Source organism: Euprymna scolopes, chromosome 43 (assembly GCF_053919585.1).
Source record: "Euprymna scolopes isolate OS-2025 chromosome 43, ASM5391958v1, whole genome shotgun sequence".
NCBI classification, from domain to species: Eukaryota; Metazoa; Mollusca; class Cephalopoda; order Sepiida; family Sepiolidae; genus Euprymna; species Euprymna scolopes.
In genome coordinates this window covers 10668151-10694989 of record NC_136524.1, presented here as the reverse complement: position 1 = coordinate 10694989, position 26839 = coordinate 10668151, and the positions used below count along the sequence as shown (strand labels likewise).

The 26839-nt window shown below is 32.0% G+C and overlaps 1 protein-coding gene across 10 annotated transcripts in view; it reads left to right on the top strand.

The window, feature by feature from the left end:
• Window positions 1-26839, top strand: part of LOC145268181 (F-BAR and double SH3 domains protein 2-like) — a 313479-nt gene that overhangs the window by 228182 nt on the left and 58458 nt on the right. For 7 of the 10 annotated variants that reach the window (XM_080123408.1, XM_080123407.1, XM_080123403.1 and 4 more), the window contains exons 7-14: window positions 3423-3486; window positions 4875-5003; window positions 8246-8368; window positions 12972-13067; window positions 13155-13190; window positions 18424-18573; window positions 20605-20691; window positions 22717-22768. In XM_080123408.1, coding sequence (XP_079979534.1) covers window positions 3423-3486; window positions 4875-5003; window positions 8246-8368; window positions 12972-13067; window positions 13155-13190; window positions 18424-18573; window positions 20605-20691; window positions 22717-22768 — 737 coding nt within the window. The remainder of the gene's footprint in view (window positions 1-3422; window positions 3487-4874; window positions 5004-8245; window positions 8369-12971; window positions 13068-13154; window positions 13191-18423; window positions 18574-20604; window positions 20692-22716; window positions 22769-26839) is intronic. The other 3 variants (XM_080123409.1, XM_080123410.1, XM_080123404.1) reach the window with 1 other exon arrangement.

The window sequence follows — 26839 nt, the reverse complement described above, 5'->3', positions numbered from 1 at the left end:
TATTGATTGGCTTATCCCATAGTCCGAATTTCTCAATTAAATCTATTCCAAACAGATTTTCACTATTTTTTAGTACGAATATTTTTAATTTCTTCGAAATCCCTTTCAATTTTATCGGGAGGACAACTTCTCCTTCAAATTTTATACCACCACCAGTTACCGTCCGGGCTGCTTTACTAGTTTTCATCATGGCCGGTTTTCCCAACTTTTTCCACGTATTCTGGTTTATTATAGAAACATCGGAGCCGGAGTCGAGTTGTAACTTTATTGATGTTTTAAATATTTCTACTTTTACGTATTTTCGCCGATCTTTGTCTAATTTTGTATTTGATTTTGTTTGCTGTACTCTCTTTCTGGCGTAATCTTTATATCTGCAGCAATCGCTTTTGTGTCCCACCTTCTTACAAATGTAGCATTTTTTCTTCTTATAAGGACAATCTGATTCCCAATGCTTTTCTGCACATCTCTTACAGTTATATCTAGGAAGAGGCTTGTTATATTGTGTACTATATTTATGGTTATTATCTTTGGAATATCCCGTTCCATTGCTTTTCTTTGTAAAGTTCTTGGTTGGTGCGTATGGTTTTCTAACTTTTCTTACATATGCCACTCCGGATTCTTCTATATTTTTTGAATCCTTTTTTAGTGTAATGGCCCTTTCACAGTCCTCTGCTAGTTTCTGGAGGGTTAAATCTTGCTCAGATTCCAGCTTAGACAACACTCGTCTGCGTATTTCTGCATTTTTCGTGGAAACTAACCCTTGAGATTAGACATTTAAAATCTTCTACCGGTAGTTCTGCAAGCTTAAAATTATCGCAGTTTTTATTGACAACTGATGCGTATGTCAAATAATCTTGGTTGTCCATCTTCCTTAGATTAATGCACTGCACAGCCATCTTTTATGAAAAAGAGATATATTTGGATTAAATAATTCTTTTAGTAATTTTACAGCTTCCATGAACTCTAATTCCGCAGTTTTTTTAGGTAATATGTAATCTACGAATTTGCTGTGTTCTGATGTACCCAATTTTCTGAGTAAGAGGCTCACTTTCTGACTATTTGGCCAATTTTTACAGTCCAGTTGAAAAACATCCTCGTATCTTGTGTAGTATGCTTCAAAATTCTTCTCTTCCTCAGGCACATAATGAAATGTGTCCATGCTATTAAAAATAGTTGTATGGGAGAAATTAACACTATCGACATTTTCTCGATTACTCTTTAGTAGTTCCAGTGTTTTAGCAAAACGTTCCTCTTGTCTTTCTTCATATTCCAATTGTAGTTTCTTATGCCTTTCTTCCTGTTCCAATTGCAGTTTTTTCTGCTTTAATTGTGCCATTTTCTGCTTTTCTTCTTGTTCCTGCTGCCATTTCAATAATCTGTCCTCTCTCTTTTCCTCGCGGTCAGCCTGTGCCTGTATTTGTGTTTGCAAAAACTCGTTTTGTGTAGCTTGTCTGCGTTCATCCCGCTCAGCCTGTGCTTGTAAAAATTGCATGAACATTTTTGATAAGTCTTCCATGTTTTTTTTTTGTTTTTTTTTTTAGTGTGTAGTTAAAAAAAAAATTTTTGTACCATGTACACTATACACCGGTTTGGGTTACAACAAAAAAGCAAATTGCTGTAAGCTCCTGTTTTCAATAATAATATCGCTGCTTGCAATAATATATTCTTTTTGCGAGTCACGCTGCAAAAAAAAAAATAAAACAGGTTTATCTGGAATCACAAAATGGAATTGACTTTCCGTTTTTAGGCACTTACTAATAAGTAACTCTTTCCACAAAATAAAAGTTTGGGTTTTTTTTTTGGTTTTTTTTTAATCGAGTCACAATTGAATAAATGTATGCAGTACATTTAGTTCTTTGAGTTTTTTTTTCTCTAGTATTTTAGTAATTAAAATACCTCTTAAATTGAGATTACCTTTTTTTTTCCATGACGTTTTACTGTATTATCCGTTATTCAGTGACAACTTCAAGAAAAAAAAAATCCTTTCCTTGAATTTTAGTTTTAGCTGTGGTATTTCCTTTTAGTACCGACGTCAACCAAACATTAATTAAAAAGTCCTTTAGTTGTTGTTTTGTTTACGGAGAACAGTAATTAGAATCCACTGGTGAACTTTTTTCGTAGGTTACTTCCTTGCTTTTCGTAATACGGGTCTGACCTGTCGTTTTTGCGACAGAACAAAGTTCGCTTTTCGTTTGCAAGTTGGTCCTTTAGTAAGATTTGACGTGTAGCGACAAACAAAAATTCACTTTTACATTCGTTTGCAAGTCGGATTCCTAGAAAACGGCGTAAATTGTCGCTTTTGCCACGTTAGAGTTTTTTTTTTTTCACTTGAGTTGAAACTTCTCTTTAGCGTAAAATCCGTTTGCTCGTCAACACTTTGCATTCCTTAAAAAAAATGGTCAACCTTTGCGTTGTACTTTTTTTTTTTTTTCTTAAATAGTTCTTCGTCAAACTGTTATATTTGATGCTTCATATCTCGTCGCCAACTGTTGTGGTTGCAAGGTTGAACAATAATTAGTAAGGAAATACAATGAAGACGCAAACAACAAGATAACGCAATAATAAGTGTATTAAAGAAAAGGTATATTTACAATATGTACAAATGACAGTGTCAAGTCAGAGAGTCTTGGTGGGAGGACATGTACGCTCTTCGGCGTCACTTCTGGTGGCATTTGAGTAAGACACACCAAGGCCAACCTAGGCTTGCCATTTATAGTGTTATGTTATTCGCATATGCAAATAAGTGGTTGCCACCACAACAGATACTATGTGACATTATGTTTCGATACTGTGTGATATTATGTTTCGATACTGTGTGATATTATGTTTCGATACTGTGTGATATTATGTTTCGATACTATGTGATATTATGTTTCGATACTGTGTGATATTATGTTTCGATACTGTGTGATATTATGTTTCTATACTATGTGATATTATGTTTCGATACTGTGTGATATTATGTTTCTATACTATGTGATATTATGTTTCGATACTGTGTGATATTATGTTTCGTATTTTGAGATGGGAATTAATGATTTGTATTGTTTCTATCTTTCAGACTACTGTTCTCATTTTGGGTAGTATTCTCACAACGTTCTGACCAATGTAACCTCTGATTTTCCTTCTGGTGCGCCTTGTCAAATTCACAAATTTTTATGTCATACTTGAGAATCCATATGGTATTTTGAATTAAACACTTTATTTAATCCATGGTGGCAAATTGTTCTTGTCAGATCAGAAATCTTAAATCATTCTCAATTGAATTATATCCTTGGTAGTGACATAAAAATTCCCATATTGGACAAGATGCACCCACAGAAGAATAGTGGTTATATCAGCTGAAACATTGTGAGAATAATATATGCCTGAAAGGGATCGATCATGTTTATGTAAAATACATTATTATTTTTATTTTGCAGACTCAAGAGAAAATCCGTTGGATTCTTTAAAAGCATGACTAGTCTACAACGCAATTGTGCAAAGGTATGTCATTATAATGTTGTTTTTTTTTGTGCATGTTTTTACTTTCTTTGATTGGTTGCTCACCAACCACAGGCAATTTTAAATCATCAAGAATAGCACGGATCAAAACAATAGCCAGCACATGGGAGTTTGGACTTTAATATATTGTACATATCTGCAATGATCCTGATAGTGGAACCTGCCAAGTATTTTAATTTTCAAACTTCTCATTCAAACTTAATGTACACTGGTCATGTAAATATATACATGCTATTTTCCACTGAATTATTGGCAAGTGTCTTTAAGTTTCCATTAATTATTCACTAGTGATGTTTTGAATAGGCATTTTAATTTTTTTTATTGAATGTACTTTTATGATTGTTATACCTGGTTTTAAAAATTTAGGGAGGTTACACCTACATAGTATTATTTTGTTATTCAGGTTTTCTTTGGTAAATGTAATGGCTTGGTAAACAATGCATTTGATTAAGCATTTATTTTGTAATGGACCATGTGCACGAGTTTTACAGTAACAGTTTTTATCTTTGTTATTAACTTCCTTATTTCTATTTGGTCATATTGTTTAGAGTGTTTACTAATGGCTTACAAAACTAAGGCCCATCCTTCGTTGAATCATACAAAATACCCAAACAAATTGTACTTGATGACCCCTTGCTTAAACATTCAGTGAGTATCAAGAGTAAGTGCAGAAATCCTTGAGAAAAAAGTGGTGTCTTTCGATACATTTTGATGTAGTCTATATATATATAAAAGCGAAAATGTGTATGTATATATGTATGTATGTATGTATGTTCGCTTTTTGTGTATGGCTGCAAAAGGCTTTTTTCGTCGGCCTTCTCAGTCGGCTCGCTCCTTCTTAAAGCTTTTTATATCACGTCTAAATCATAATATCTACGACTTAAGAACGGGGGTCACTTGTGTATTTAATTTGCCCGACTTTTACCAGCTCGCCGCATCTTCGAAAAGTGAATGATGGGGCGGGGAAAACAGTAACTGGCTTAGGTCAAACATCATGCCACTTCCTCGAACCTGTATATTTCACTTTATAAACCTTAACTTAATGCACTAATCAATTCCTCTCCCCTCGTGGCCGAGATGGCTAGGTTTCAGGTTTTTTTCCATTTCCTTTCCACCTTCACATCAAGGCTTCAGGGTTCAATCCTACCTTCCGACTAAAACTTTTTTTTTTCTTTTACATCTCCAAACACCCGGTCAACGTTTTTTTTAACACACACACCTCCAAACACATGGGCAACGTTGGGTACTCCCCACTGATAACTAATAAAAGTGGAGCCTTTGCGTTGCTATCAACTGAGTGACTACTTTGCTTTTCCTTATCCAAAGAATTGAATCATTATTTAATGTTATATTTCTTTTATTGTTTTTAGTTATCAACAAGGTATGAACAATGTGCAATAAAATCTACTTCCTCACGAAATGACTACTTATTAGCCCAGTCAGCTGCGAATGCACATCAAATAAGATACTATAGTGTTGATCTACCTGAACTAATGAAGGTAAGTAATTTTCTTTTTTACCTGGTAGTGGTTTAGTCTGTCATTCTGTTAATCTATTATTCTGTTAATCTTCTGTTTCTTTTATGAAAACTGGTTCATTTCACAATGTATGAATGTTCATGTGTATACTTAAATATGTAAGTACAATAAATGAAAGAGCACTTGAATTACTACAGCTAACAATTTAACAATGAAATGCAACATTGATTTACTTTGTGAAATGCAGCAATAATTTAATAAGAGACAATATAAAATGCTACACTAGTCATAAACCTTAATTGAATGATAAAGTTTGATAAATAAAGGAGCAATTTAATCTCTCTGTATGATAGGAAGAAAATAGTGCAACACTGGTTTAGTTGCTGCAATGCTATAGGCAACAATGTAAAAGTTAAATTATCATGAATGCAGAAAACTGACAAAGTCAGATTATTCAGGAAACATCTGGTTTATCCCCATGTTGGCAGGGGGCTAAAATACCCCCAAATTGAAAAAATTATAGCAATAGTTTGAAAACATGTAAAATACTTTTCATTATTTTTTTTACTGAAAATTTAGCAAAAGATTCAGGTGGTTGAAATATTTCCCTCAAATTATTTACAAGGTTTTATGAATATCTGAAAACCTGTATTTAAGAATTCGGGTGATAGGTCATCTTCCTCTAAGTATAGACCAATAAGTCTTCTGTGCATCACAAGTAAGTTGCTGGAATCCATATTAAATAAAGAAGTAGTCAACCGTTTTAGTGACATGCAATATGGTTTTCGTTCTGCTAGATCTACAGCAGATGTGCTAATGGTTATGTCTCATAGGATTAGTGAATCTCTCGACAAAGGCTTCCTCTCTAGGGCAATTGCTCTTGACATATGTAAGGCCTTCAATAAGGCCTACTTCACAAGATTTCCAGCTACGGTATAACTGGAAATATTTTCTCAATTATTAAATCATTTCTTTCTGATAGGCTTATAAGAGTAGTGTTTGATGGGCAGAATTCAGAAGCTCACAGTATTAATGGTGGAATCCCTCAGGGGTCCATCCTGGGCCCAACTCTCTTCCTGATCTACATCAATGATCTCCCAAATTACATACTTAAATCATTCGTTGACATCTATGCTGATGACACGACCATCTATGCAAACAGATCAAAAAAAGAGGTGGCTGGCTATTTTTAATGCATCTAAAACCAAGCTTCTATCTTTACATCATCAACGCTCTGATCCTTACCTGGCATCAATTGAAATGGATGGCTCTCGTTTTGGGGAGGCTCCATGTTTTGACAAACTTCTGGGCTTGACCTTTACTCCTGACCTGAAATGGAACACATACATCAAATCTGTTGCCAAGATCGTTGGAAAAATGGTAGGATCCTTCTACTGCTCCAGTAGATATCTCACTGCTGATGCAATTCTTTATCTATATAAAAGCCAAGTACATCCAAGGATTGATTACTGATGCCACGTTTGGACAAGAGATACTAAAAACAGCTTATCCTGCCTTGACAGAGTACAAAATAGACTTTGTAGCTTAGTGGGGGATGCCCTTTTCTCTTCCCTGCAACTTTTTTCCCACAGAAGAGACGTTGCGAGCCTGTCTTTGTTTTATCGTTATTTCTATGGCAAGTGCTCGTCTGAGCTCCAATCTCTGGTCCACCCTCACCAATCTTTCACAAAAAACACTCGTCTAGCTGGAACCACTGTTAATAATTTTCCCCACTCTTTATCTGTGCCTAAATCAAAACATGGATTCCATGAACAAAGCTTCTTTCTTAGAAGTGCACACCAGTGGAACTCTCTTCCATTTGCCTGTTTCCCACCTGACTTAAGTAATCCACTTTATCAAATCTCCATTACTAACGATTACTACAATATTATCCCCTTGATTACTGTACACGCAATAACCCTTATCCCCGAGTGACCTCCGGGCCTTGATAAGTGGTAACTATCATGTAAAAAAAAAAAAAAAAATACCTGAAAACCCTTTATTAGCTTATAGTCAAAATTTACTCTACTTATTTGACATCGACCTGCTTCCTGTGCCTGTAACATCACAGTTTGGACATGTAGTCATTCTTGAATTTTAATTGAAAAATTTGGCACTTCTACAGAATTGGGACGAGATTTTGTAGTCAATAAATGGAGTTTTCAGATAAAAAACAATGATTTCAACTGATTCTTTTTTGTCAATTCTAATAAGTTACAATGGTAGCTTCCAAATTTTGCAGTCGGAATTACCTGAATATTACTTAATTATTAAACAAAACAACTTTAATCGTGTTAGCAGGTGAAAAATTGCTGCCATCTTGTTTAAATTAAAACGGAAAATTATCTCCCTTTTGAACTTTCCTTTGTATAACGATTGATTCATTAAATTCTATTTTTTATTTTCTTTTAGAAATAATTTTTTACTTTATTGATTTTTGTAATTTTTTGATATAATCATCTTAAAAAATACAAGGAATATGTAAATACCATTGTTTTCATATGAAATTCAGTATTATGATTTCTGAATTTTCGTCCCAATAGTGTAGAAGCGCCGAAAATTCTACTCTACCTAATCTATGTGGAAATTTATTGGACTAACCTTAACCCTAACACATCCGTCTCTAATATTGCTACAGAAAGTTCTTGAAAAAAAACCTCTGTGTGGAAATTTTTCCTGATGCTAAGCACAGCAATGCTATTTTCAGTTGTGGATTTGTTTTTGAATATATTTTCAGAGTTTTTTTTATGGAAATCAATCCAAACAAGGCATGAATCCACTTAATACAAAGTCTAAAAAAATATATATATGATTATCAAAAAAGCAGGTGAAGCTTATTGACATTAGTTTTGAAAAGATCATGGGTAAAGGTAGGAGGAAAACAATCAGCAGAAAAAAATTTCCACAAGATTGCAATTCTTGGAAATAAACTACTGTAATGAGAGTCTGTATCAAAACGGCAAATCGATTGAGATCACTAGATCCACAAAAGAGCAGAACAAGTGAAATAGGGAATAATTAAGACAATTCTGAAGAAAATTTATGCTACCTGCTATAATAATATTTGTAGAAAAGCCTGAAACTAGCAACATCACGTCTGTGAGAGAAAGGCTGAGGAAGAAAAGAAGAAAGGAGGGATAATCAAATTACAGATACGTTTTTGCACCTTAAATGGGACAGAGAATTTTCTTTTACATTTTGAGATTGAAAACTTTGATTGTAATTATGTATTAAAATCTCAATTTAACATTTTTTTTTTACAGGCATTGGATGGAGAAGTTTATGAAAAAATCCAGGAATATTTCACAATACATACTGCAACAAGTGCCGAAGTCAGTGCCATTGAAACCAACTGCTTTCAGAAATTATCGCTTGAAGCAGAAAAAGTGAGACACAAATATTTTTTTAAACTTTAATTATTTAAAAAAGTAACATTTTTATTCATGTAAGCATCTTTAATATAAATCTCACCTGTCTGTTTAAATGTATGTATGCCTAAAACTTTCGAGTGAGGTGACTGATTTTCATGAGATTGGTATTGTTTTGACGCTCGACCCTTTGGACGGCAAATATTGAAAAATTGGCTAAAAACATTAATTCCTTCAACCTCAACTGGGCATTTTTCTACAGGGAGGGGTCGCTTTTTTCACCGATATTTTCGAAAGACATCCTCTCTTTTCGATTGACTAGCCTTAATTTAAACTTTAGTCACTTCTAGTTTGGTGATGGACGCAAAGGCAAAGACGTCACTTTTTTTTCATGTTCTTTTCCTCTTTCGAGTTTACGGGTTAGAGCCTCTGCTTACTACCACTTTTTTTTTTTTTTGGTACTTGTGCAGTTTAATGAAGACATTGAAAAATGAAAAGATTGAAAAAAAGTTTAAATTGTACTTATCCGTTATGGAATGAAGTTCTCCGAACAAAAATTTCACTTAACTAATTTTTTTATACAGCGAAAAAACAATTTGTTATGATACTGAGGAAAAAGGGCGATTTTTAGGAAGAAAAGCTAGTATTAAAGATAGGAAGTGAGGGTCGGCTCTTTAAACTGTTATCTCCCCGTGGCCTGTTCAAAAATTCAAAGATTTCTATCTTCAACGCGCTGTTATAAAATCGTGTTTTTCCACTGTAAAAAAACCCAAAAAAACTACTCAATCAAATTAAATGGAATTTTTTTTTCAGAGATCTTCAGTCCAAAACGGATACGTACGATATAAACCTTTTTTCAATATTTTCATTTTTTAATGTCTTGATTAAACAAGAAAAATGGTAGGATTCTTCTACTGCTCCAGTAGATATCTCACTGCTGATGCAATTCTTTATCTATATAAAAGTCAAGTACATCCAAGGATTGATTACTGCTGCCACATCTGGGAAGGAGATGCTAAAAACAGTTTATCCTGCCTTGACAGAGTACAAAATAGACTTTGTAGCTTAGTGAGGGATGCCCTTTTTCTCTTCCCTGCAACTTTTCTCCCACAGAAGAGACGTTGCGAGCCTGTCTTTGTTTTATCGTTATTTCTATGGCAAGTGCTCGTCTGAGCTCCAATCTCTGGTCCCCCTCGCCAATCTTTCACAAAAAACACTCGTCTAGCTGAAACCACTGTTAATAATTTTCCCCATTCTTTATCTGTGCCTAAATCAAAACGTGGATTCCATGAACAAAGCTTCTTTCTTAGAAGTGCACACCAGTGGAACTCTCTTCCATTTGCCTGTTTCCCACCTGACTTAAGTAATCCACTTTATCAAATCTCCATTACTAACGATTACTACAATATTATCCCCTTGATTACTGTACACGCAATAACCCTTATCCCCGAGTGACCTCCGGGCCTTGATAAGTGGTAACTACCATGTAAAAAAAAAAAAAAAATACCTGAAAACCCTTTATTAGCTTATAGTCAAAATTTACTCTACTTATTTGACATCGACCTGCTTCCTGTGCCTGTAACATCATAGTCTGGACATGTAGTCATTCTTGAATTTTAATTGAAAAATTTGGCACTTCTACAGAATTGGGACGAGATTTTGTAGTCAATAAATGGAGTTTTCAGATAAAAAACAATGATTTCAACTGATTCTTTTTTGTCAATTCTAATAAGTTACAATGAAAGCTTCCAAATTATGCCATCAAAATTTCCTGAATATTACTTAATCATTAAACAAGACAACTTTAATCGTGTTAGCAGGTGAAAAATTGTTGCCATCTTGTTTAAATCAAAACGGAAAATTACTTCCCTTTTGAACTATACAACTGTACAAGTGCCTTTTTTTTTGCTCCACACACACCTCCAAACACCTGGTTAATGCCAAGCAAAAAGGCTTGTAAAAACCTTCATCTTACACATAAATTTTATTTTCTATTAATCGATTATTCTTTAAAAGGGAGAGATAGTTTGCTTAGGGTGTTGCTGATAAACAAATATGTGGTTGTTTAAGAAGGCTGATAGCAATGTAGAATACCAGGATGATGCAGTGATGTGACACATGAAAAGAACAAATGCAAGTACAATATATATAAGTTACAAATCTTCATATATTTATTTATTTTTTAAATATCTTTTACTTATAAATAGGTAAATATGGAATTACTGTTAAATATAACCCGGATGGTATAATGGCTCTGATAATTTTGAGTGTTAATCTCTCTTTTTGAAAATGAAAATAAAACAAAAGAATGCAGTAAAAACAGATCAACAAATACAAATCCCAAATAGCTGTCATATAATATCATGTAATATAAGCGTGTAAAGTACTAAAACAAACTTTTTAAAGCACTCTAGAGGAAGACCATTTTTGGCTAAACAAAAATTGCCTTAGTAGTTCTGTTAGCATTTCCTGGTAGGGGTGCATCGGGCGATAACAATAAACTAACCCTTTCTCAAAGAGACCACGCAGAACCATACTTCAGCCAGACAGAAAAAAAAGGGGTCACTTAGTCCGAACGGTCCAGACTCTGTCAGGCAGATTATCAAGAACGTATCCTTGACTTGGCATGGTAAACAACACAACCCAGAGTTGAGGACTCGCATCGTTAATTATGGATATGATAACTATTAATAATAAAGAAAATATCTTTAAAAATGCTTTGTATTTTGTATACCTATTTATTTAGCTCCTCAACAAGGACAAAGTTAGACACAAAATGCATTTCTTTTTATATTGGGGATATTCTGCTCCCTCATAAGGAGAGTTTTGGATAGGACAAAAATAAAAAATTTTACAGCTTACATACAGTTACAAAAAAAAAATGAATAGTAAAAAACTGTTTAAACACTTCAAAAATTCAACATTTAGAAGATCCATAAAAAAGGGAGATAATTCTGTCAAAATTTAAAATATTCCAAGGACTTTTTTATAACAATTATTTAGTTGCCAGTCAAATATATAGATTCTCGATCGCCATATCTTCAACATAAGTCCTAGCAAAGTTTAGAGTCACTTTTACTTGTTTCCCCACAAGGTTTGTGTTAAATGCAAGGTCAATTTTTAATGAGGAAAATATCCAGGATTTTTGAAAAGAGGCGCTTGAAATGAATTGAAACAAAATTTTAAATTGCTTCAGTCTAGAAATATTTATCACTCACTGACCGGGAACAGTAAAGATGAAGTGTAATGTCAAAACAGATGCAACACTTTTTTCTTAAACCTGATTCCTACATTAATGATCTCCACCTGATAATTATGAAGTGAAATTGCATTTAGGATCTCAACACAGCATTTTCGATTGTTGCTATCTAAATTAAATGGTAATGCTAAATTTAAACTAATCCACTACTCTCCATGGATGAAGTTGGTGCACTTAAATATTTTGAAGCCAGTTTACTCAGCAGTGGTAAGGATTTCTGTGTCTTCTTCCACCACTGAAATGGATCATTACCTCTTGTGGTTAGTTGTAAAGCCACATAATGGTCAAGTTCGTTTGTGCACTTTTGAATCCTTTTGATTTTAGACTGTGTTTCTTGTATTTCTGTTCTACTTGCAATTGCAATCTGCAAGTTTAACTCAGCTTCTACCTGCTCTAAGTTTTGATTTGTTACTGTAGGCTTATTCGAATCTAATTCATCAAACAGGCTTAAAAGAGATACAGTTTTACTTTCACTCTGGTCTTCTTGATTCTCAACAGATCTTAACAAAGTGTATCCTGCTGATTCTGCTTCATTATCATCAGTGGGAAGTAGATGTAGAATCCAATTTTTAATAGTGTTTTTTTATACATTTTTTTACAGAAAAAACGTTTATAAGAATGTATTGTTTTATAATTTTATTCAATGATGTCTTTTATACAAGGTAGAGTACTCATTAAGGAACTAGGAGAGTGGGGTTGAATCATTGATCATATCAAACACTCAAAAAAATTGTAATGATATCTCCTTGCTAAACACTCGGCATCTCTCTTTGTCTCTCCTATATGATAGATGACGTCATCATTTTGTGGCATCTTCTATTGTGCTCGGTTATCTCCCATTTTTGTATCAGTTGATAATTGCATCCATGACAAGATCTACAGAGTTTGAGCAGTGCATAAATAGTACATAAAAGTTATTGCTGGTGGAAGATGAAGATGTTTGAATATGGACCACACTATTTTTAGATGGGATTTTCAGGTTAAATTCAATTTTTTATAATGTCCTTTTAGTTTATTAAATTGTTAGGTGAAAGTACAGAGTAGTTTTTAAAAAAAGCAACCCCCACCTCCATGTTAAAGATGGATTTTTAAATAATAACCTTATTATTTTAGTACGGTTTGTAATGTGTATAAGTACCAAATGCTGAGCCAGCGTTATGGGCAAATCTTTTAACATTCAAAGAGTTTGAATCGAGCATTTGTCCTTTGCCCTTTTCTTCTGTCATTGTTCAGTGAAGAAGAAATCTTTCTAGACGAAGACAATTTTCATTCATGCCCTAATTCAGAGTTGACTTGTTTTTGTAAATAGAATGTTGATTTCCAAAAATATTTAACATGTTTATCTTTTCTTATCTTTTTCAGATTAGCCGTAATTATAACTTGCAATGCTTTCTCCATGAAAGCAATGTGTTTACGGAACTTCTGCAATATCAATTTGAGCCTTGCTGCAACGATGCGGTAAGATTACGTTTATTTAGTACTTATGTGTTCACGACAATGCAAAGTTATTTTATGACTGAAAAATATAATTTTATTACTCTACAGGGGCGAACCCAGGATACTATTTCTCGGGGGTCACAGGTTTGAATATCTTTTTTTTAAAGTGATGATTCCCATAAGCTTCGACTCCCCAATTCCTGTGAATATTTTCTTTTATCATAAAATGCAAGTCTATCTGCCATAGCTCTGCTTGTGGAAATAGTAAATGATAAAAGCTTCAGATTCATCTAAATTTACTTATAAACAATTTTTTTTAATGCACAAAATATAAATTCACTTATCCATTAAAATTAGTATCTCAAAATTAAACTTATGAATATGAATATGAATATGAATATGAATATAAATATGAATATGAATATGAAGCAACATTGAGATAGTGCATGTGTTACTAATACTAAAAAAATACTAAAAACAATAAACACTGACAGGTTCCAAAACTACCTGGCAGAATTGCATCAAATTTAGCATGAAGCTCCCTTAGCATGACAGATGTGTCATAGCAGATCAAAATTATGCTGCTGCTGCTGCAGCTGCTGCTGCTGCTGCTGCTACTACTACTACTACTACTACTACTACTAGTACAGATAAACATTAAAGCCTCCAAAAGTTTGGGTAGAACCACATTAAATTTGGCATGTATAACCCTTTGGATACCAGGTATGTCATAGGGGTCAACATTAAACTTCTACTACTACTGCTACTACTACTACTGCTACTACTACTGCTGTTACTACTACTACTACTACTAATAATAATAATGACGATAATAATGATGATGATGTTGATGATGATTTTTTACCTCAAAATAGTTGACCTAGCAGATCCAATTCACACCGATGGCCACAGATTATATGAGATGAAGTGATAAAAATGGAAATAAAGACCTGGCCAGAGAGAGATTAGTTTTGAAGAATTCTTAAAGAATACTAGAATGTAAACCTGACATTAAATTGATGATGATGACAATGATGATGGAGGAGGAGAAGGAAGAGGAGTTCCAAAACTATCGGAAACTGGCGCAAATTTTGGTATAAGGTGCCTTTGGGATGCTGGCTATAAATTGTAGATTAAACAATTAAGTTTGAGAGGAACTGACTAATATTAATGATGATAATAATATTGATCATGTTGGAATTGTTTACCTTAATGGCATCAGATTAATCACTTTTTTGGTTGGATAATCTCTCGTTTTTGTTAATGTGTGCAATAACATACATACAAGCATATTGTATGCTCCAAAAATGGAGTTGTAAATCTTAGTACTTAGAAATATATTGAGAAAGGGAGATAGTTTGAATGTGATTGGATGAGCCCCCAATTTAAATGCATGAAGTCACCACCCTGTTACCCCCTCTCTGCCTTTCTTCTGGCTGTACTTATGATTCTTGTCCTGTTGAGTTGCCTTACAATCTTCTAACCCCGACACCTTTTAAACACATTTCTTCTATTTAGCATGAAAGTTATCTAACTGAAAATCTGCTGTGCATTATCACAGGTCTAAAAATACTTACTTCTTTGAAAAACATTCAACATTCTAACCAACCTTGTTTAATACAGAGACCACCTGATAATTTAAACTACAATAAATTAACATTCAAATAATTTTTTTCTGTCTGATTTTCTTTCCAGACTCCCTGTTTTACCTCTTCATGTCTACTGTTTTTTTTTTTCAACTTTAATTTCTGACAAAGTCTTTAAATAAAAACGAAACATTAGATACTCATGCCGATTTCATTGCATTGTACAAATCATTTAGGTTTTCACTTTGTTTTCAAACTTTTGTCAGATTTGATCTAAATTATTTTTCTTCAATCCTTGGATGTTCAAACAGTAGATATGTATGTCATTTTCCGTCTTTACATAACTTCTACTACTTTATAAATTTTGCGGAGGAAGTACACTTAGTATTTGCATAAGAGACTAAGTAACTATGATAAATGTATATATGGATTGTTCTCATTAGCAAAAATTTGTAAATTTATAAATTAGAATTTATATAAAGGTAATTTATAGAACGCAATGCAATGCGAATAAACACAAACTGGATCAAATTAAATAATATAAAAGTAGAATGACTTTCGAAGTTTCCATCTTTTAATATTTTTTACAATCTTAATTGCTGTTGTAATTTTCTTTTTGTTGTAATTTTCTTTTTGAAAGAATATCAAGAACAAGCAACATGCGATAGGATAGGTGTATATTTAGTCACTAAACCAGTTCAGATTTGATTCATAATTCAACAATTTCAATGATAATATCAATAATAGTGGCGCCTCGATGTTTATTTCTTATTTTATTTGAAGAAAAAATATTTGACTAGATTCTTGTGTGTTTTAATGGAAAGATGATTGTGTTTGGTGTAAACGTTTTTCTTGTCATTTTTGTTGTTGTTGTTGTTGTTGTAGTTTTTGTTTTTGTTGTTGTTATTGTTGTTGTTAATTGATATTGATCATAAAAAAGAAAACTTAAACCCTACTAGGCAAATATACCCGGTGACAACTGGATTTTATGCTGTCCTACCCCAGCAAAAAGAAGGGTAAATTCAAAAAGATATATATGAAAATTTAGGATTTAAAAACATTTAAAAAATTTTTAAATATAGTGAAAAAATATTCCTCCTATTTGCTCTTTGCTTGCAGTAATTTTTGTCCCTGAAAATTTATTAGTATTAGATTGGTGCAAAAATAATTTTATCAGATATATATACATAAAAAAATTACATTATTTTTGCACCAACCCAATATGATTAAGAGTTTGTAAACTATGTCAGACGAATGGACAAACAGGGATGGAGTTTCAAAATAGATGTTTCAACACAATCGGTACGTCTGCCAAAAAGCAAGATTTTTGTTTCTTGTTTGCCACATCTCACTTTAGACTTCTTTTCTATAATGTTACGTCCTGACACATGGGCATAGCCCTAATCTTTAACTTCTACTGGAATGTTACACTTCTCTGCTTACTCTACCCTTGCATGGAATATTATTTTTTACACAACCTTGCCTAATATTGTTACATTATTGGTTGTTTGAAAATTGCATTTTTCTTTAGCCAAATTTGAAGTAGAATTAATTTTATTTTTTTAGGCTTAAATTGGACTCATTTTAACCTAAATGTTCTTGCATTAATTGAATTATTTAAACTACTGTTCTCATCTTGAATTCCACCTACTCACTATTTGTAGCTCCATCAGACTTCTGTTTACTAAAAACAAATTAAACTTAGCATGGTCACTTTAAGAAAACAGTGAAGAAATTATGGGTATCGTTAAAATATTTGGAAAAGTGACAATGAATTGTTAGACAAAGGTTAGTAGTGTCATTGGGGACAATTGAAGATTAGCAAAAACTGACTTGTTCTTCAGTTCCTATTAGATGAATAGGAACTGAAGAACAAGTCAGTTTTTACAGTCAGAGTACATATCCTATCATTTAAATAGCGTCTAACTTTTTCAAAATGGAATGAATGTTCAAGGAACAAACTTGTAAAATGATTATTCTTAGAATTACTTGGACTCTTGGATGTTATTCTCACAAGGTTTTGGTTAATGTAAACTCCGACCTTCTTCAGATGCATCATGCAAACTCAAAAATCTGTACAAAATTTCGAATGGAGCCCTTGATTAATCCATGGGTATAAGTTGCTCTCATTCCTTCATGACCGGATAGAAGTCTAAAGTAATTTGTAATTTCTTAAAATTTGTAATTTCTTAAAATTTGTAATTTCTTAGAATAAGGTTGAATATCACATCGGCCAAAACATTGTGAGAGATAATATCACAGTTTCCTATGTGACGTTCCATGGGGTACTAGTTTTGGTATGTCTCCAAATGATCCTGGTTATTGATTGGCTTCTTGTAGAATTGACATCTTTATTCCTCATTGTCAGTTTCAAACCAAACTCTATCCTAAACATACAGGCACAAATTACGTAAGACTTCCAGTCAGGCAAAACAAGAGCAAGTTACCCCTGTCTATTAAATAAAGGGTTTTGTTTGGAATTCTGTACAGATTCCTGAGTTCAACATAAATATTCCCAAGTTCGACGAGATGCACCTTAAGAAGTTCAGAGGTTACATCGTCTGAGATGGTGTAAAACAAAACAAAATAAAGATCTTACCATGGTTTGGAACTAACAGAAGGTTTTGTAGAGTTGTTTCTGTTGCATTTTGGGCAGTAGAAGATCCCCAAGAAGAAAATGAGTCAGTTTCACTGAGGGCTCGATATGGTTTGTCACCATAAAATCAGAAGGTGGAGGTATTTTAGTTCCTTGGCCAGTAGGTGTTTCCAAATTTTGTATCACAAGTAATTCATAATTGTATTCTTAAAAGGTCAAAGGTTACTTCAGCCGAACCGTTGTGAAAATAACATTCAAGACAATAATAGTTGTCCAAATAATCGAAATAATGCATAAAATTATTTAGTTTATTGTAAGTGAACAGCAGATGTAATTTTCTAATTAAATAAGAAAAACTTTGGCTCCTCACTGTTGCTTGAGACCATAAAAGAAAATCTCTGTTTCATTCTTCTCTGTTTTTTTTTACATCCGTCACTTCCACTTATTTTTCACCTCCACCAAGCCCATTCCTCTCTCTTGCACTGAAAATAAAAATAATCTAAATCATTTACCTTTCCTTTTTATAACAGAGAACATTGGAAATGGCTGGAAAACCACCTCATCCATAACAAAACCATGTCCAGATAATCCCCCACGAATAAATAATTATTTTTTTCAATGTTAGGTATTATTCATTCGAAGCAACACAATTAAGGAAATACCAACTTTGTGGCTGTTTGTTTTGTCATTTTTATTTTTAGCTGGACATACATACATACAACTGCCCTTTATATAATAGATTAAAAATATATTTTGCTACTAAGTTTTAATCTAATTGCATACAATATACCAGATAATGCAACGATGTATTAGAGATTAATAAGATCAAACATGAAATGCCAAATCCAGAAATCTGGATAGTCTCCACAATCTTAAACAACCAGGTATATGAGCATCATCAGCGGCCCTGCCATTTAATAGTGTCGGTAACCATGGCTCTCCAATTTGGGTGGCTATCTATAACCCGAAACAGTTCATCTTTTGACAATAATCCCATCTAATCGATCAAATTGTCCATCAAAGTGTGTCTTTCTTCTTTAGAAGTGTGATCCTTCCAAACAACCCTCCACATTCACAAACCATGATCATGAAGAACCTGGTATGTAAAAATCCCAATAATACAAATTTTTAATCCTCATCTCAAAAGTTCCAAAGCATAATTCATGTTCTTGCTTTTTTTGTGTTTGTTTTATAGATTAACAAACTAAGTAAAGAACATGGCGCTGAACATCAACTTGAAAAAGAAGCAAAGAAATGGTCTTCAAAAATATCGAAAGAGTCAAAGATTATACGAGACCAAAATAAAGTTTTACGATCTCATCAAACTACATCGAAGACCGATCAGGTAAGAAATCAAATATTTTATTCACGTTTTTCACTAATTCTCTGTCTGTCTGTCTGTCTGTCTGTCTTTCTCTCTCTCTCTCTCTCTCTCTCTCTCTCTCTCTCTCTCTCTCTCTCTCTCTCTCTCTCTCTCTCTCTCTTCATATATACAGGACCCAATTATTATGGATTCTGGAAAGCAGCAACTAAGTGTAATAGTGGGTAATGTAGGCTATATTGACTTTAATTTACTTTCATGCAAAATTGATAAAAAGGGTGTAGAAGTCTTCATGCAAATTCAAATAACTAATTTTTTGTGAAATTTTTGCGATAGATAGCAGACATTAATTAATAAATATTTTTGCAATAGATAGCAGAGATTAATTAATAAATATTTTTGCAATAGATAGCAGAGATTAATTAATAAATATTTTTGCAATAGATAGCAGACATTAATTAATAAATATTTTTGCAATAGATAGCAGAGATTAATTAATAAATATTTTTGCAATAGATAGCAGACATTAATTAATAAATATTTTTGCAATAGATAGCAGAGATTAATTAATAAATATTTTTGCAATAGATAGCAGACATTAATTAATAAATATTTTTGCAATAGATAGCAGAGATTAATTAATAAATATCCCCAAAATTTCAATCTATGGATTTTTTAAAGCATTCTAAGAGCCATGTTAAAGGCACAACTTTTCATCTAAAAATTAAAATATTTCAGATTTGCATTGAATTAAATCCCAATTTAGTGAGATTTCTTGAATTTCAATTTCTTTTTTTAAAAAACTTTTAAACTTTAATTTTAAATTAAATTTTTGCCTTTAATTTTAGGCATTTGCTAGAAGCAAATCATGTAATGGATTTTGATTAAAATTGGAATAAGGATTATGGATATGAGGTTTAATAGCATTCGTGATTTACATTTTCAATGAAGGGGCATAAAAGTGGTGCAAATCTGTTCTGTTCATGGAATTGAGTTTACCCATAATGGGACATGTATTCTTCTAGTATGTTAATAGAATCGTGTGATTATTTCTCATGTGTCTATATGTGTTTCTCACACCTACGTGACTTATAAACTGTATCATTATTGTTACTATTGATTGAGCATTTATTGAAATAAAAAATTGGAAAAGTACGAGGGGTAGTGTATGAAGTGTATTCTCTGATTGTGCCAATCAGAGAAGAATACAAGAAAAATCTTTTTAGGCATTAAAAGTACTTTTATGTCATTGTTTTTCGCTATATATTATTAATTTATATTAATAATTAATTAATAATGAATGAATTAATTAATTAATACAAGAAAGAGGAATCATTTAAAGTTAAAATTTGAGTTGCGTTTTTAGATAAACGACATCAAATTAAATTTGGTGTTGATTTTATTTTGCTTTGCCTTATTCACATAATATTGACACTTTTCGAGTGTGTTTTTCTTGATTTTAGATGCATAATACTGAATGGATTTTAATGGAAATGATTCTTCTTTAGTGATATATAACAAAAACAACAACATAAAACTATTTTTGATGCCTAAACAGAATATTCTTCCACCATGACCTTTATACATTGCCAAATATAGTGCTAAAAACATATTTTTTCCAAAACTCTTTGTAATAAAACAATATTGAAATACAGAATTGAACATTAAAAGATTCCCTGATAATGCAAATATTTTTTAAGCAAGTTGCCAGAACAGATTATGTATGGCAATAGCGTAGAATATTGGAAGATGAATTTGATGGATTTATTTTTTATTTTGCATATACTAATTAGTTTTGTTATTTTTTATAGATTTATTTTTTTTATTTAAATTTGGCAAAATATTAATTAATTAACAAATAATAAGATCAAACAGAGTTTATTAAAAATGTTGCCTCACGGACTAAGGGTTAGTGGTAGGGTTAGGGGAGGTTATGTTTTTTATATTTGCAAAATAAAAATAATAGAAGAAACATTCAATTTGTTTTTTATGGAAATAAAATATTTGAGTTTTTTGTTTGTTTGCTAAATATGTTTCTTCTTTGCTGATTTTTAGGCTAGTGGAACAAGTGCAGAGAAAATCGAAAGCCAAGATCCTGAAACGCAAGTTGAAGAAATAAAACAAAATATTAGACGAGCAGAAGTAAGAGCATTTCTTTTTATTGACTTACTTTACTTGTGTGCATACTCCAGAGAGCTTCACCATCTGCTTGAAAACAAAAATTATCTGGTCAATCAATTTTTTGGGTGGCCATTCTCTTGATCTTTCTTTAAATTTTCTTTATATGATTTGTTTATGTAGCTGGAGTGTGATAACCAGGAAAAATGTTCAAACCATGGTTGTTCTCTTTTTCTCAAATAACTTCAATCTTGGATCTGTTGATACTGAGCTTTTTCCTGTTTTACTTCAATCTATGCAAATGACATATTTGCTTATGGCTACACTTTGAAGAGCTCTAGAGAACTGACGTTCACTCCAAATCTAAACTATGACATGTATCCAAAACTGCTGAAAAGTGGTTGGATCATTCTATTACTCCAGAAAGTACCTGATTCCTAACACAATCCTTTACCTGTATAAAAGTCAGATATGTCCAAAGATGGAATACTGCTGCCACATCTAGGGAAGAGCTACACTGAGCACCCTTTCTTGCCTTGACATAATACAAAATCGAGTTTGAAATCTAAGGAGAGATCCTTTTTTACAACCCATTTCTCACAGAAGGGACGTTGTTAGTCTCTCTCTACTCTGTCATTATTTTTCTTTGGTTCCTTTTCATCCTTTGGGGGTCATTAAGTCATAATGAGAATTACAATATTCAAACTTTTTATTTTATTTCTGTGCATTTCTTTTTATTTAGATATCTTTGCTTGCTGTTCAATATCTGTTTGTGTCATTTGTTTATGAATTTTGAATAAATAAAAACGTTACGTAAATTAAACTTTGCCAATTTTTTTGTTTTGTAAATCTACAATGGTTACAAAACAAAACATTTTCTAAATTAAACTTTTTTCTTGGTTAAAAATGTTTGCATAAAAAAATTGCAAATAAAACTATACATTTGCTTTAAGTAGACTTTTTTGTAAATAAACCCTCTTTCTGTAAAAAAAAAGAATGCTGGCTGGGGGTTTCCTTCATCATTAAAGTATAGGCTATTGATTCAGATATAGCTTTGGTCCTATGCAGTTCTAGGATGTCTATATTTCCAGGTTTTGCCTTCTCATTCTTTGAGAAAGAGTGAGTTTGTTGCTAATCGCCTGAGGCGGCACTACTAAGGAATACTGACTAGGCTGCCCAGGCATTTTTTGCAAGCTAAAGTGGGGAGATAAATATCAAAATGTTGTAGTCTTTTGTTCATAATTCAACCTGAATTAAAAAATTTTTAAGCTGTGTTGTAAAAATGTGTCTTTTTGGTTGTTACCCATCCAAGGCTGCTTCAAATCTATTTGATCCTTTTTTTTAAATGTAATTCTATTTTTCATATTTTCCTTGTAATTTATAATAATTTGATAGTAAAATAAAATCCAGTATTGACATATAAGTTGAACCATATTATTGGCATATAAGTTGAACCATATTATTGACATATAAGTTGAACCATATTATAGACATATAAGTTGAACCATATTATTGACATATAAGTTGAACCATATTATAGACATATAAGTTGAACCATATTATTGACATATAAGTTGAACCATATTATAGACATATAAGTTGAACCATATTATAGACATATAAGTTGAACCATATTATTGACATATAAGTTGAACCATATTATTGACATATAAGTTGAACCATATTATAGACATATAAGTTGAACCATATTATTGACATATAAGTTGAACCATATTATAGACATATAAGTTGAACCATATTATAGACATATAAGTTGAACCATATTATTGACATATAAGTTGAACCATATTATTGACATATAAGTTGAACCATATTATTGACATATAAGTTGAACCATATTATTGACATATAAGTTGAACCATATTATTGACATATAAGTTGAACCATATTATTGACATATAAGTTGAACCATATTATTGGCACTGAAATAATGTGCTTTACTACAATTTATTCTATTTCTGTTCTAATAAGATTCTATTTTAAAGAAAGAAATATCTCAAAGAATCTTTATTTTTTTTCTTTTTACAGACTGCCAAAATGAAAGCTGAAGCCAGAATAGAATTATTAAGAAACTGTGGAGGTGAATAATATTTTCCAAACTTGAGTGGAAATACTAAAAATGTTGCACTTTTATTTTTATTTGGTGTTCACAAATCAAACGTCACGTCGGAACAAAAATCAGAAATTTTTAATATTGACACGCCCCAAATATCCAAACAGATGATAAAATAAACAGATGATAAAATAAACAGATGATAAAATAAACAGATGATAAAATAAACAGATGATAAAACAAACAGATGATAAAATAAACAGATGATAAAATAAACAGATGATAAAACAAACAGGTGATAAAATAAACAGATGATAAAATAAACAGATGATAAAACAAACAGATGATAAAATAAACAGATGATAAAATAAACAGATGATAAAATAAACAGATGATAAAATAAACAGATGATAAAATAAACAGATGATAAAACAAACAGATGATAAAATAAACAGATGATAAAATAAACAGATGATAAAATAAACAGATGATAAAATAAACAGATGATAAAATAAACAGATGTAAAAATAAATAAAACAAATATGCTGGTATATGTTCCTGTGAACATCCAAGCAAAAAAAAAAGCACCAATTTCAAACTTTTTACATTTTTTCTGAGTCTTTGAAATTAGAATATGTTCTGTTGTGGGGGGATGAGGTGATAATGATGAGGTGTATATATATTCTCATTTATATATATTTATATATATTCTTATGTATGTGGTGTTTATGTAATTGTGACATGGCCATGACCATCTGTCTTCTGTGTGTAAGTTGTGTGTGCGCATGTGTGTGTGTGTGGGGGTCACATATAAGCAGATCTCAAAGCTCATACCTTTTATAATGTTTGGAGAAATGTTTATTTGGATTTCATCATTGATAGAGCAGCCTCACCTCACTGAATCAGTTCAAATCTTTTTTCTTGTTCTTTCGTTTTCTCATCTTGAATCAAGATTCTCTCGTTAACTCTAGGCTGTAGGCTGTCGAACGCAAACTGTCGAACGCAAATGCATGTGCCTCCCCTATTTATTTTAAGGTATATGTGTGGGATGTAATCCCCATTAATCAGCTTGCACTCAAAGTATACTCACTGACCTATCTTGTGACTCCTTACTGCATGCATGTGCACGCGTTGTCAATGGGTTTGATCCATGTAACCAGTAACCCTTTGAACACCATCACATTCAATGCCATCCCACACTAATCGCGTTGTTCATGTCATGTCATGTTATGCCATGGACAAATGTTTATAACTTCACTTTAAAAGAATTTTGCTAATTTTGTTTGAAAATCATAAATATTATTGTTTGTATTGTTTTAAAAAATTATTTAAAGCTAATTTGTATAATTCCAAAGTTAACTTTCTGATGGGAAGAAAATCTTTTCTTGGAAAATTTCACATTTAAAAGACTCTTATGGACTATATATATATATATGAGGACTCTTATGGACTATGTATATATATATATATGAGGACTCTTATGGACTATATATATATATATATATATATATATATATATATATATATATATATATATATATATACATATTATCGAATTTTTAATCAAACAAATGGTTGAAACCATTGGCAAAAGGGAAAATATGATGGAAAAAAATGAAATCTGCTTCATTCAAAACCTTAACCCTGATCTAATAATTACTTTTTAAAAAACAAACATTTTCACCTGGTCAAAATGGTAAGACCACTTTAATAAAATCGGCTTGTTTTGAAAAAATGAATACGAAAAGGTTTCTATGTTACTAAAAGCAACTTGTTAGTGGATAAAAAACATCTTACTAAATTATAAATGGCAAAAGGGAAACCATTATCAGAGTTTGAGAGAGAGGAAGGATCTTTGAGCTTAATAGGGGTGGACTCTCCCATAGATTCATTGGAAATGAAGTGAATCGTAGCAAAATGGTCATCACAAATTGTTTAAGAAATCCAGATCAATATGGGTACAAAAAGATTCAAGGTCGACCAAAAAAAATAACCCCATCACTGGATCGCCGTATCAGAAGAAGTTAAAAAAAAACTCCAGTATTAGCTCAAATCGATTGAAAAGCCAAACAGCAGCAGAATGTAGTCCTAAAACCATCAGAAGGCATCTGAAAATGAAACATTTCAATCATTTAAAGCGACTGCAGAAACTGCGTCTTCTTGAACAGCACAAAACTAACCGACTTAAATATGCCGCCAAATACCAGACTTGGGATGAAGAGAAGTGGGAAAATGTAATTTTCTCCGATGAGAAAAAGTTTAATCTAGATGGTCCAGATGGATTTCAACACTATTGGCATGATAAAAATTTGCCCAAAGAGACTTTTTCAACTCGGCATAGTGGAGGAGGGTCGTTAATGATCTGGGGTGCTTTCTCATCATTTGCGACCCTAAAGTTGCAAGTAGTGAAAGGCCGGCAAACATCATTGAAGTACATTTCAATGCTTGAAAATGCTTCTATCAGGACTGAAGGTCCACGTCTGTGTGGAAGAAATTGGATTTTCCAGCAAGACAATGCTGCGATACACACTTCTCGACAAGCACGAGAATACTTTTCTTCAAATAATATAGAATTGTTAGATCATCCAGCATGTTCTCCGGACCTCAATCCCATTGAAAATCTTTGGGGATAGATGGCAAAAGAAGTGTTCAAGGATGGAACCCAGTATGATTCGATAAAGGAACTTTCTGATTCAGTTTTCAGTACATGGGATAAAATTCCTTCGCAACTGATAAAAAACTTAGTCGCAAGCATGCTGAAGAGAATTTTTGAAGTAATTCGTAATAATGGAGGCTATACTAAATACTGAGACCCTTTTTAGTAATTTATAATTGCCTTTTGTTAGATAAATTATCAGTGGTCTTATCATTTTGACCAGGTGAAAATATTTGTTTTTTAAAAAATAATTATTAGATCAGGGTTAAGGTTTCGAATGAAGTAGATTTCATTTTTTTTTCCATCATATTTCCCTTTTGGCAATGGTTTCAACCATTTGTTTGATTAAAAATTCGATCATATGCATAAACGCTTACTTTCTTAAGTGGTCTTATGATTTTGACCAGGACTGTATGTATATATATATATATATATATATATATATATTATGGAGTGTGTGTGTGTGTGTGTGTGTGTGTGTGTGTGTGTGTGTGTGTGTGTGTGTGTGTGTGTGTGTGTGAATATATATCAGAATAATTTGATTTATCTCTACAGCTACAAGTTTTTATTTTTTACTCTGGTTACATTCTGTTTTATCATTAAAAATGTTATTGTTATGGTTTTTTATTATTTATTTAATACCTTGCTCTACTTTTGTATTGAGCACTCTTAACCTCATTAAACTTGATTGGTTACTTAACATCTGTAAAACAATAACCTCAGATTACATATATATATACATATATATACACAAAATTTATAGTTTTTTTATATTTAAATTTCATTCAGAAAAATATGATTTTTCCAAACATAAATTTATTATTTGGATAAAGAATACAGTATTCAAACTTTGAATATTGAATTTTTTGTTCTAATAATAAATTTTTGTTTTGAAAATTTATATTTTTTCTGAATTAAATTTAAACATAAAAAGCTTTACAATTTTAATTTGCTCTATCTAGTATATTGAGAAACTTTTATTTGGCTGTGATTGTCTTATATAAAATTGTCTCCTAATTGTCTAGCAACCTCTGTTATATACCTACCTAACATTAGAGCAAGGGAGAACTCTACCAATAACAAATTCTACATAGGTCAAACTATCAATACTTTCAAGTAAAGATACACTTGCTATAAAAGTTCCTTCATGAATCCAAAGTATTGTGATAAGACGTCATTGGCTGCATATTACAGTGAACTAATAGGAAAAAACTTAACACCAATTGTTAACTGGGAAATCTTGAAAAAAAAAACCCAGAACTTCTCAATCACTTAACTCCCCTTGTTTCCTTTGCTTAAATGATCACCAAATTTAAAGATAAGGATAAACTCCTAAATAAGAAACAAGACGCATCAGTAAATTGTAGGCATTACAAATCACACCTCCTTAATCACTTACATATTCCTCCTTCCCCTTAGGTCCCTATTAAACACCCCTCTTC